The 12,186-nt window shown below is 45.0% G+C and overlaps 1 protein-coding gene across 3 annotated transcripts; it reads left to right on the forward strand.

Moving 5' to 3' along the window:
- The first annotated feature begins 3,823 nt into the window (after nt 1-3,823).
- Nucleotides 3,824-9,855, forward strand: LOC137380152 (uncharacterized). Of its 3 annotated transcripts, none has more exons than XM_068051892.1 (3): nt 3,824-3,914; nt 5,222-5,327; nt 5,415-9,855. In XM_068051892.1, exons 2-3 carry the CDS (start codon nt 5,265-5,267, stop codon nt 5,952-5,954), a joined length of 603 nt encoding a protein of 200 aa, XP_067907993.1. In that variant the 5' UTR covers nt 3,824-3,914; nt 5,222-5,264; the 3' UTR covers nt 5,955-9,855. The 3 variants fall into 3 exon arrangements, with proteins under 3 accessions (XP_067907993.1, XP_067907983.1, XP_067907974.1); XM_068051882.1 differs by lacking the exon at nt 3,824-3,914 and adding an exon at nt 4,661-4,768 and having other exon boundaries at nt 5,222-5,329; nt 5,426-9,855; XM_068051873.1 differs by lacking the exon at nt 3,824-3,914 and adding an exon at nt 4,661-4,768.
- The last annotated feature ends 2,331 nt before the right edge of the window (nt 9,856-12,186 follow it).

The raw sequence follows: 12,186 nt of genomic DNA on the forward strand, positions 1-12,186 counted from the left end.
TGCCTCTCGGGTGTGCTAGTCACCATATTGGAAGTGGCCACCTTTTAGCAGGGCTCCTGTTTGAAACAGGCATCATATATGCAAAGTTGTGTCCTAGCATTGGTTATCAGGTCCTGATGCAAAATTCAGGTACAAATAGCTGGAGCGTGCACTGTGCAAGTTCTGCCCAGTGGCACCAGTTCCTGAGCAGCCTAATTAGCAGTCCTTAAAATCCAGAATTCGCTGATTCTGTTCTTACAAAAACATCAGTCTGGACGATGATTATTTTTACCACAACTCCAGTGTGGTTGAGTGACTCTGCTCCCTCCTGAGATGTTGGACCCAGTGCTAGTTTGAGAACTCTGGCAGACATGAGCCTGTCTTCTGCCAGTTTCCACTGTATCGACATTTCCTACAACTTGCAGTCTCTTAACTGAATCATTGAGCAAACCACCAAAGTCACATGTTTCAGGCAGTTTTCTCAGTTCTGCCATCAACTGAGAAACATTTTCAACATTGCATTGCCTCCTTTGGTTAAACTTGAAGTGTAGTTTTTGTACCTCTGCATTAGCTTTTAGTGATTTGTGTACAAAGACACTTAAATCCTTTTGCTCCTCCACAGCTCCTAGTATCTTATCATTAAGATTTCCCTTTCCCAGAACCACTTCCCCACAGTGAACCCCATCTACCATTGTTTTGCCAACTCACTTTATATGCCAATGTGCCTTTGTAACTTTCACCTCCCATTCACACAAAGTGATGTGCCGCCTCACTTAGTGCCATCTGCAAACTTGGATTTACAACTGTCCATTCCTTCAGCTGAGTTAAAAGGTTTTTCATTCTCTGCAAATCATTAAAAAAGGCCAATCTCACTCTATTAGTTCCAATTAAGCTTCAGAATTACTCAGCATGCACAGAGATCAGAGCAGCAATGAAGAAAATACTAGTCTCAGAATACAATATTTAAGTCTAATTTGAAGAATGCAAATTCAGAGCCAAAACTTAAGCCTGCCCAAGTTTTTTGTCCCCAACAGCAGTAAGTCTGGCTCTGTTGAAGAAATCAGAAACCAAATTAAAATTGGCTCAGTTTTGGTCCAGGCTAGGGAACCATCCAAAATTCCCAGTCTAGATTTGCATCCATCCAAAAATCTATGAAGTGAGCTTAATGTTAACAGATGGAACATTTTTTTTATGTGGCGTCCCTGGCTAGGCCAGCATTTATTGCTCATCCCTAATTGCCCTTCAGAAGGTGGTGGTGAGCTGCCTTCTTAAACTGCTGCAGTCCGCGTTGGGTAGGTATACCCACAGTGCTGTTAGGAAGAGAGTTCCAGGATATTGAACCAGCGACAGTGAAGGAACGGTGATATAATTCCAAGTCAGGATGGTGTGTGGCTTGGAGGGGAACTTTCAGGTGGTGGTGTTCCCATGCATTTGCTGCCCTTGTCCTTCTAGTTGGTAGAGATCGCGGGTTTGGAAGGTGCTGTCTCAGGTGCCTTGGTGCGTTACTACCATGCATCTTGCAGATGGTACACACTGCTGCCACTGTGCGTCGGTGGTGGAGGGAGTGAATATTTGTGGATGGGGTGCTAATCAAGTGGGCTGCTTTGTCCTGGATGGTGTCGAGCTTCTTGAGTGTTGTTGGAGCTGCACCCATCCAGGCAAGTGGAGAGTATTCCATCACACTCCTGACTTGTGCCTTGTAGATGGTGGACAGGCTTTGGGGAGTCAGGAGGTGAGTTACTCGCCTCAGGATTCCTAGCCTCTGACTTGCTCTTGTAGCCACGGTATTTATATGGCTCATCCAGTTCAGTTTCTGGTCAATGGTAACCCCCAGAATGTTGATAGTAGGGGATTCAGCGATGGTAATGCCATTCAATGTCAAGGGGAGATGGTTAGATTTTCTCTTGTTGGAGATGGTCATTGCCTTGCACTTGTGTGACGCGAATGTTACTTGCCACTTATCAGCCCAAGCCTAGATATTGTCCAGGTCTTGCTGCATTTTTACACGGACTGCTTTAGTATCTGAGGAGTCGCGAATGGTGCTGAACATTGTGCAATCATCAGCAAACATCCCCACTTCTGACATGATTGAAGGAAGGTCATTGATGAAGCAACTGAAGATAGTTGGGCCTAGGATTGTGCCCTGTGGAACTCCTGTACTGATGTCCGAGAGCTGAGATGATTGACCTCCAACAACCACAATCATATTCCTTTGCGCTAGGTATGACTTCAACCAGCGGAGAGTTTTCCCCTTGATTCCCATTGACTCCAGTTTTGCTAGGGCTCCTTGATGCCATACTTGGTCAAATGCTGCCTTGATGTCAAGGGCAGTCACTCTCACCTCATGTGGTGAGTTCAGCTCTTTTGTCCATGTTTGAACCAAGGCTGTAATGAGGTCAGGAGCTGTGTGGCCCTGATGGAACCCAAACTGAGCGTCACTGAGCAGGTTATTGCTAAGCAAGTGCCGCTTGATAGCACAGTCGATGACACCTTCCATCACTTTACTGATGATTGAGAGTGCACTGATAAGGTGGTAATTGGCTGGGTTGGACCTGTCCTGATTTTTTTGTGTGTACAGGACATACCTGAGAAATTTTCCACATTGCTGGGTAGATGCCAGTGTTGTCGCTGTACTGGAACAGCTTGGCTAGGGACGTGGTAAGTTTTAGAGCACAAGTCTTCAGTACTATTGCCAGAATATTGTCAGGGCCCATAGCCTTTTCAGTATCCAGTGCCTTCAGTCATTTCTTGATATCACGCGGAGTGAATCCAATTGGCTGAAGTCTGTGATGCTGGGATTTCAGAAGGAGGCCGAGATTGATCATCAACTCGGCACTTCTGGCTGAAGATTGTTGCAAATGCTTCAGCCTTATCTTCTACACTGAAGTGTTGGGCTTCCACATCGTTGAGGATGGGGATATTTGTGGAGCCACCTCCTCCAGTTAGTTGTTTAACTGTCCACCACCATTCACAACTGGATGTTGCAGGACTGCAGAGCTTAGAGCTGATCCCAATGGGAAACTTAGTACAGAATAAATACAAAAAAGGAAAATTTTCTTGTCAATGAAAATGCAACTTAATCTGTGAGAAGAGGGTTAAAACTCCAAGCTAATGGGTAGATTTAATTGGCATCCCTTCTTCTTCCTGCTTGAACCTGTCCTGTAAATTGCAAGCTCATAGTGGGCAGGCAAAGCCTCCATTCTTGTAATCAATTATCTGCATTGTAAACACCCTCAGTGGCCCATAGCGAGGCATGCTCTAAACAAACTTGTCCCCTCCAGGAGGGACTTTGTGTTTGCAGATCACTGAGGATGACCACTCTTACCCACTCCCACCCCCCCCTCTCCCATCCATTCAACTTGGTGCAGATGCTGACGGCCCTTGCACGTTAGGTATGTTGTTCCCATGGTGTCTCACAGGGCCATAGAATGACTCTCAGCTACTGTCTTTCAACAATAACCAGCAGCAGGCAGCTGAATAGGAAACTTTAGCCTCCCAGCTTGGAACAATTACAGAACTCGACTGTGTAAAACATGACAGGATGGACTCAAATTAACCAGAAAGAAATGTTGTTTCACCCCACGGATAAACTGTGGCTTGTGGCTTGAACTGACGCTGGACTGAGACCCGGTGATAAGATCAGGAGCTGCCCTTTGCCTCCGATGAAAACAAGTTATATAAGTAAATATTATTTAGGGCATTGAGAGAATAATGACATTTGTGTCATGGACTTGGTTACAATTTCAACATGAGGCTGAACAAAGGCCAGTCACTGTGGGAGTAAATCCAAGAACACAGTGTTGCAAAATCTCTGTAAGTTTAGACACCGAAGAGTAAAATTAGGCTAGATGGATAAAATTTCCAAACTAAAAGGAAGAAATTCTAGCTCCACTCACTGTATTCTGTCTGCTCAACAGCTGGTGCCGAATATTGTGGTAAGCATTTCAATTTTGCTTACGCAGTGTTAAGCAATGAAATATTTTCAGAGGGAAAGAATACAGTCTGTGAGATATATCTGTTAATGTTTTGGATCCTCCACAGGCAGTTAGTACATTAATACAATTAGGAGGTTTCAGAGGATTTTTCCTAAGTTATGTTGGCTATTCCTCTTTGGCCTCCTTATCTCGAGAGACAATGGGTAAGCGCCTGGAGGTGGTCAGTGGTGTGTGGAGCAGCGCCTGGAGTGGCTATAAAGGCCAATTCTAGAGTGACAGGCTCTTCCACAGTTGCTGCAGAAAAATTTGATTGTCGGGGCTGTTACACAGTTGGCTCTTCCCTTGCGCCACTGTCTTTTTTCCTGCCAACTGCTAAGTCTCTTCGACTCGCCATACTTTAGCCCCGCCTTTATGGCTGTCCGCCAGCTCTGGTGAATGTTGGCTATACTGTAGATAGTATTATATAGATAGTATTATGTAGATACGTTTGCTAGATATTAAAGGTGAATGGTTTTAGCAGCCAGTGGCCGGAACATTTTCCTCATTTCTGACATCCCTCGACAGCAGCAAACACTCTCAGGTCAGGTGTCCCCCAGCCAGTTTCAGAATAAAGCTCCCTCTACTGATTCCAAACACGGTGGATTAATTCTAACCTCGTAACATGCACCACCCATTGCCAAAGTTTATTTCAGCCCATAAGTCTGGGCTGGATTCGAGATGAGTTACCCAACCTGCCCAAAGGGAGACAGACGGGGTCGGACCAGCAGCTCATTGAACGCTCCGCCTGATTTTGCTTTCAATTGAAATCAATGGAATATCGGACGGAGCGTTAAACGGATGCCAGAGCCAATCCTGTCAGTTTCCACCAGGCGAGTTAGGTTAAAATTATCCCCGAGTATCCGAGAAGAAAGTTCAGGACACTAACTCACTGTGACACTTCGTTCTGCATATTTTTTGTATCCTTTCTGTAGTTTTGAAACAGGGACGGTATTATTCTGCAGTCTTGTGAATGTCTGCATAAGATTAAGAGGTTGCTTGTATCTATGACAGTGATGCTACCTTATTAACTCACGCTGCTTTTTGTATAATAGTTTGGATCTTGTCTTGATATAACATGTAACCACAGTCAGTCACATGAATCACTGCTGAAGTTTAACGTGCGCGTGAGTACAGATTGTGGGAGTTTCATTAGCAGATTCCTGATCTGGATCTTTTCAATGATCATTTGTCATTACAAGTTAGGGACCTAGAAATAAATCATGTTTCCCTAATTGAATTCTTTTTTCATATTTTCATCATATGTGAAGTAACACGGGTTTATCTGGGAGATGTAAGGTGCACGACACCTGCATGGACTTGATGGGCCGAATGGCCTCCTTCTCTGCCGTTATGACTCGAAACGCAAGTCTTTATGTGTGATATATTTTCAGCTACATCATTTTACATTATAAATGCTTTTTGTACCTTATTTTCTTAATGAAACATTTTTATGACACCTAGATCATATTCAGCAATGAACTATATGGTTACCTATACCGCCATCATGTACGCCTTCTCGAGCACTTCCATCAGCGCTGCCTCCATAGCATCCTCAAGATCCACTGGCAGGACCGCATCACAAACATTGAGGTCCTGGAAACAGCCAACATCACCAGCAACGAGGCCCTTCTCCTGCCAAGCCAACTGCGTTGGGCGGGTCACATTGCCTGGATGGACGACAGTCGCCTGCCCAAGATCGTGTTGTACGGAGAGCTGACCACTGGTAAAAGGAACAAAGGGGACCCACGTAAACGTTTCAAGGACTCCCTGAAGAAGTCCCTCTCTGTGTGCCGCATCGACCATCGCCAGTGGGAAGCGCAGACCATAGATTGTGATGTCTGGAGATGCTACATCAGGAGGGCGACAGATAGCTTTGAGACTGAGCGAAGAACCAGCATGAAAGAGAAAAAGAGGAGAAGGATAGATCCAATTGTCCCAGCAGTGACTACACCTTCATTTGTACCCGCTGTGGGAGAATCTGCTGCTCAAGGACAGGCCTGACTAGCCACCAGCGGGCCTGCAACCGATGAGTACAACCTTCCTAAAATCTTCGTCCGCTAAGAAATGCCAAGAGAAGAAGATATGGATTAAGTGGAAGGATCTAGTTCACCCTGTTCTTCTGGGCATTTGCTCACATAGCAATAGGTCAAGTACTGCAGTACAAGACTCTGCACTGTTTTGATTTTGTTCTAATTTAGCTGTATTATCTCTGTAACCTTCTCCATTCCTGAACTGCCATGTCAGAACTCTCCATTCCTCCAACTATAGCCTCTTGTGCAACCCCAACACCCCCGCCACCCTGCCCTGCAAACATTCAACCCATCCAGTCGTGCCTTCCAGCCATCTTGGTCCCATGATCTGGAATTCCCTCCTTCAATCATCTCCCTTCCTCATTCTCCACCTCCCTCTCTCTTTTTAAGACTTTAGTAAAACCCAGTCTGATCCAGCTTTCGGTGATCCCTTCCAATATTGCTTTCTTTGGCTTGGCATCATTTTGTTTTTACATGAAGCCCCTTGGGACATTTTCTATGGCAAAGACAATATATAAATGCAAGTTGTTGTAGTAGTACTGACACTAGCTCGAAAAAAAAACTCCTGCAGGGTTTTGACAATCTCCTGTCATAACAAGTGGAAGATCAGTGGAAACTCTGGAAAAACATAGAAACATGGAAACATTGAAAATAGGAGCAGGAGTAGGCCATTCGGCCCTTCGAGCCTGCTCCGCCATTCATTATGATCATGGCTGATCATCCAACTCAGTAACCTGTTCCCGCTTTCCCTACACAACCAATTTTTAGCCATTTATGTTGATGCTCTCGGGTTCCATCAATCGCCCGCTGGAGAACCTTATGGAAGAATTTCCAGGAATGCACTTTTCCCACTTTCTCCCCTCCTCTCCTGAAGATGTTGACTCTTGCTTGGATACTGTTCCTGGACTCCTCACCCAAATTTGACTCCTCAATTCATGTGGATAAAGTTTGTGAGCACGCTATTCATCCATGTAGGGCATCATAGCTTAGCATGATGTTCACATAACCACACTTCCCAGTAGGAATATGAGATAGCCATCAAGGCTAATGTTTCCCCTCCCTAGGTGTGTTATGGCTAATTGTACCATCTCTGTTGCTACCTTGCCTGACATCAGTGAACTTGGCACAAATGAGGTATTAAACCTGGGAGCCACCTGAACATTACATTTTTAAAGTTATGCAAGTTATTGAGCCCTCTGCTTTTCAGTGGAACTCAATTCAATTTTACTCCAAATTGCCCAAGTCCTTTTGTGTTAAAACTTTTACCCGAACTAAAATTCAATCTCAATGGATAGCCTCATTTTAAACAGGGCTCATAAAGCCCTAGCCTGACAAATTTCATTGCATCAGAAGCAGTGACTGCCTACAGCGCAATGTGAATAATGTACTGTCAGGGACATGTGGTAAATTAATGCTCGTAATTGTAACCAAATAGATAGTAATATTTTTTACTAATTTTGATGAGTTCACCAGTTTTCCCAAATTACTTTGTGGATCCAGGTTCGATATCTGTACGCTACATGGTTCGCCAATTATAACTTTTCAGTCTCTCAGGAAAACTTTAATGGGAGACAAAACATCAGGAACCTGTCAAATGAATTTTTAAGTGGGATTGTGGAAAAATTGACATCTAAACCAGAAAATTGGAGGAATTCGCCCTCCTGGGATTTATTAAGTCTCTTCAGCTGCTGTTAAAAGTTAATTTTTAAATGCTTTGATGTGATTAACAGTGCAGGGTTCTGTCACTTTCGTTCTCAAGCAGGAATCACTCTAAATGTAAATAAGCTGCGTTTCATTTCCTGAAGAGCAGTGAGTTGTGATCGTGCTGATAGTTACATACTTCTGCTACCAGCAGACTTAAGCTCGAAAAGGTTGAGGTCATAATTAACCCTCTTCATATTAAGTGAGAATTTCCTAAACCTATCAGCTAATTACAGAAAGTCAATGCTTCAGACGGCTGACAGAATACAGGGCTCTGAGGTTCAGGGTTTTGGCTTGCCAGGTCACTTATGCTTTGTGCAAAGTAGTTGCAAGAGATAATGATGCATCCTGTCGAGTTATTCTTTTATTACTCTTGTCTTCCTTTGAATTTACAAAAAAAATTGCAGAAAAAGATTTAATAAATTCAGCACAGTGGAAAACTGTACAGTCTTTCTCAGCAATTTTCATGCATATGAAGGCCGCTTTTTTGCTCTGTTAGTACAAAAAGAGCTGGATTTAGCCAGTCTCATATGATGACAACACTGAGCGACACTACATTGGTCCTTGTGCATTCTGCATGAGCGAGGCCTGTGCTGACCTTTAACTGTTGTTGCCATTGGAAATAACGTGGCTTATTGCATGCTGTTTCCATACACCATTGGCTACTGAGCAGTGACATCTCATTAGGGAATTTTCATACAGACTCAGTATGTACAAGAACACAATGTTCTAGAATTTCCATTCAAATGTGCCTGTCTGCCATGGTGGAGTATTCACAGTACAGTACATATAACTTTTAAAATTTGATTTTCATAATATGTAACCAGTGGCAATCAGAGAATCTCCTGCAATGACTTTTCTCTTCTTGCTCCCACACTGTAACCACTGGAGTTCCCAAGGATCTATCCTTGCCCTCCCGTATTTCTCATCTACATGCTGCCCCTCCCTGACCAGATCTGAAAACACAATGTTAGATTCCACATGTACTTTGACGGTAACCAGCTCTACCTCACCACCACCTCTCTTGACCCATCCACTCCCTCTGATTTTTCAGGATGTTTATCTGACATTCAGTATTGGTTGAGCAGAAATTTCCTCAAATTAAATCTTAAATCTTACTACAGGCCTGCCACCGAAAAAGGCATTGGGCGAGAAAACTGGCGGCCCACACACTGGGGCTGCACATCACGGAGCTGCCGTGATCTTAAACGCAGCGGCTCATTAACATGCCTGGGGTGGCCGTGGCCCCATCACCCCCCAAAGAGAGATTGAATTTTTAAAGAGGCAGTACATTTAAAAGTCTTAAAAAATTAATTTAAATAATCTTGCCATCCGCTCTCCCACCCCAATACCCTTGTCCACTCACCTCCTAAAATACTTACCTTCACTATGTGACCTTTCCCCTCCCCAAAGTTCACAAACTCTAACCCTCGACCCCTTCCCACCATCACCCCAACGAATCCAAAGAGTTTGATCCCGCCCCCCCCCCCCCACTGCACTGAGAAAAGTTCTTCCTTTCCCCCTCCTCAGAGGAGTCGTGCTTCGTTTCCCCAGACGGGGATCCGAAGGCGCATCAATGCTGGCCACCAGGATGAAGATCTCAACCTGCTGTCATAATCGCAGCGGCCGGCATGTTAATGAATGGTAAGTGCCCATCTGCATATTGTAATGTGGGTCCCATCGCCGAGCGGTGGGGGAGCCGACACGAGGCCTTGCCACCGCTGCCGAGATTGGGATGGGCCCTGCCGGCGTCGAGGTCGGTGGTGGGCCTCATCCGGATCAATCTTCATGCCCCACCCCCCCCAACACTGTTCCTGACGTCGAGGGCTGTACAAAATTCAGGCCATTGTCTTCGGTTCCCACCTCAAACTCCATTCGCTAGCCACCAATTCCCTGGACACTCTCTGAGGCTGAATGTGGGCACCCTGTGGGTAACTTTAAGTCAGTGACCTGTGAATTACTGATGACCAGACTTATGCATTCCCTAATAACCACTCACAAAGTTGATAGTGTTTCCATTGGCAAAAGTGGGAGAGTAGATTGCCTGCCAAAATCATTAGAACCGGGTTCGATGTTGGGAAACTCAAAAGAAAGGGATGGGAGGAACACAAAACTTCACAAAAAAACATTGCGTTGAGAAGTCTGGGTGCATTATGATGGAGTGTATAATTGAAAGCATTGCTATTGCCCAAGAATAAAAGAATATTTCATTAAATGCTTCTTGTTTCAGCTGATTTCATTATAGTCCATATATGTTTTACATCTCATAATCTAAACTGACAGCTCATGGAGGAGTGCCGCACTGTAGAAGTACTCTCCTTTGAATGAGTCATTAAACTGGGGTCCCATTTGCCAATTCCATTGAGTTAGGCGGCAGTAATCAAATAAGAAGGCGGAGTGTTCCATTGTCAAGGCCAAAATTCCTCCAATCAACCAACACTTCAAAAAACATTCAATCATTGCTTTTAGTTTGGATCCTGCTTTGTGAAAAATGGCTGCTGTATTTGCCTATGTAACAACATTTGCTGAACTTTGAAGTCATTCATTGGCCCAGTTCTTAATGGGGAGCCAGGGACGGAACAGGTGGGGGATGTAACGAAAAGCTTTTTATGTTGTCTGATGCAACATAAACGAGATGCGTGGAGTTCAGTTGATTGAAGTTCTCAAACGGGTTTATTAAACAGCTGACTAATGTATACAGTACAGAGCTAACTATTAGCAGAACTTGCCTCCTGGTGTTACAGTTACATTGTGAGACTGGCAGATAGTCACATGACCACATCCTGGTATTTAGCTCATTAGCATACTAAGACTTTAAAGGGACATCGTTCTTAAAGGCAGTCACACAACATCCCCCTTCTTTCCAAAGGTAAGTCTCGTATGCTAAAATTGTCAACACATAACATTAGATAACATCAAACTTATTTACACATGGATAGAAATTATGAACTTTACAAGTATAGAGGCTCAAAAGTCCATATATCGTCTCGGTGGTTTGACAACTCATGTTCAGGGAGTTTGTGTCTCATCTGTTGCTGCTCTTTCTGAAGTACAGGGGAGGGCGTAGTTTTGAGGTCAAAGAACCCGGGAGATTGGGTTTCTGTTGTATTTAACAGCAGGACCTGATTACCATTTCTGGACACCGTTTCATGGCCACATCCAATTGGATTGGCTGTCGGTCAGATAGGCCTGTGGCACCAAGATGCAGCCAGGCAGCGGAGAGGAGGGAGGGAAGGATCACAGGTTGGGAGAGCATTGATTGGAGATGGAGGGAAGTTGATCACGGGGTGCCATGGAGAACCTGGGGATGTGGGCTGGCAGAAGATCTTGGTGGACATTGGGAGGGCAGTGGATTGTATTAGGGGCTGAGGTCAGTGAAGGGGTTTTCTGATCACTGGAGAGATTAATAAGTTAGCTTCAGGGGCTGGAGGGAAGCCCTCCACTTAGCTTAAAAGCAGTGCTGGAAAAGCACTTATATTTTCCACGCAGCGATCTTCACCTCCCTTCAGCTGCTGGGTTTCCCGATGACCAGGAACAGCGCAACACTGATAATGAGGCCCTGTCACTTGCTTTTTTTAAATTCATTCATAGGATGTGGGCGACACTGGCCAGGCCAGCATTTATTGCCCATCCCTAATTGCCCTTGAGAAGGTGGTGGTGAGCTGCCTTCTTGAACCGCTGCAGTCCATTTGGGGAGGTATACCCACAGTGCTGTTAGGAAGGGAGTTCCAGGATTTTGACCCAGCGACACCGAAGGAACAGCGATATAGTTCCAAGTCAGGATGGTGTGTGACTTGGAGGGGAACTTGCGGATGGCGATGTACCCATGTATTTGCTTCACTTGTCCTTCTAGTTGGTAGAGGTCGCGGGTTTGGAAGGTGCTGTCTCAGGTGCCTTGGTGCATTGCTGCAGTGCATCTTGTAGATGGTACACACTGCTGCCAATGTGTGTCAGTGGTGGAGGGAGTGAATGTTTGTAGATGGGGCGCCAATCAAGCGGGCTGCTTTGTCCTGGATGGTTTCGAGCTTCTTGAGTGTTGTTGGAACTGCACACATCCAGGCAAGTGGAGAGTATTCCATCACACTCCTGACTTGTGCCTTGTAGATGGTGGACATGCTTTGGGGAGTCAGGAGGTGAGTTACTCGCCTCAGGATTCCTAGCCTCTGACCTGCTCTTGTAGCCACGGTATTTACATGGCTACTCCAGTTCAGTTTCTGGTCAATGGTAACCCCTAGGATGTTGATAGTGGGGGATTCAGCGATGGTAATTCTGTTCTGTCAAGGGGAGATGGTTAGATTCTCTCTTGTTGGAGATGGTTATTGCCTTGCACTTGTGTGGCGCGAATGTTACTTGCCACTTATCAGCCCAAGCCTGGATATTGTCCAGGTCTTGCTGCATTTTTACACGGACTGTTACAGTATCTGAGGAGTCACGAATGGTGCTGAACATTGTGCAATTATCCGCGAACATCCCCACTTCTGACCTTATGATTGAAGGAAGGT

Source organism: Heterodontus francisci, chromosome 2 (genome assembly GCF_036365525.1).
Source record: "Heterodontus francisci isolate sHetFra1 chromosome 2, sHetFra1.hap1, whole genome shotgun sequence".
NCBI classification, from domain to species: domain Eukaryota; kingdom Metazoa; phylum Chordata; class Chondrichthyes; order Heterodontiformes; family Heterodontidae; genus Heterodontus; species Heterodontus francisci.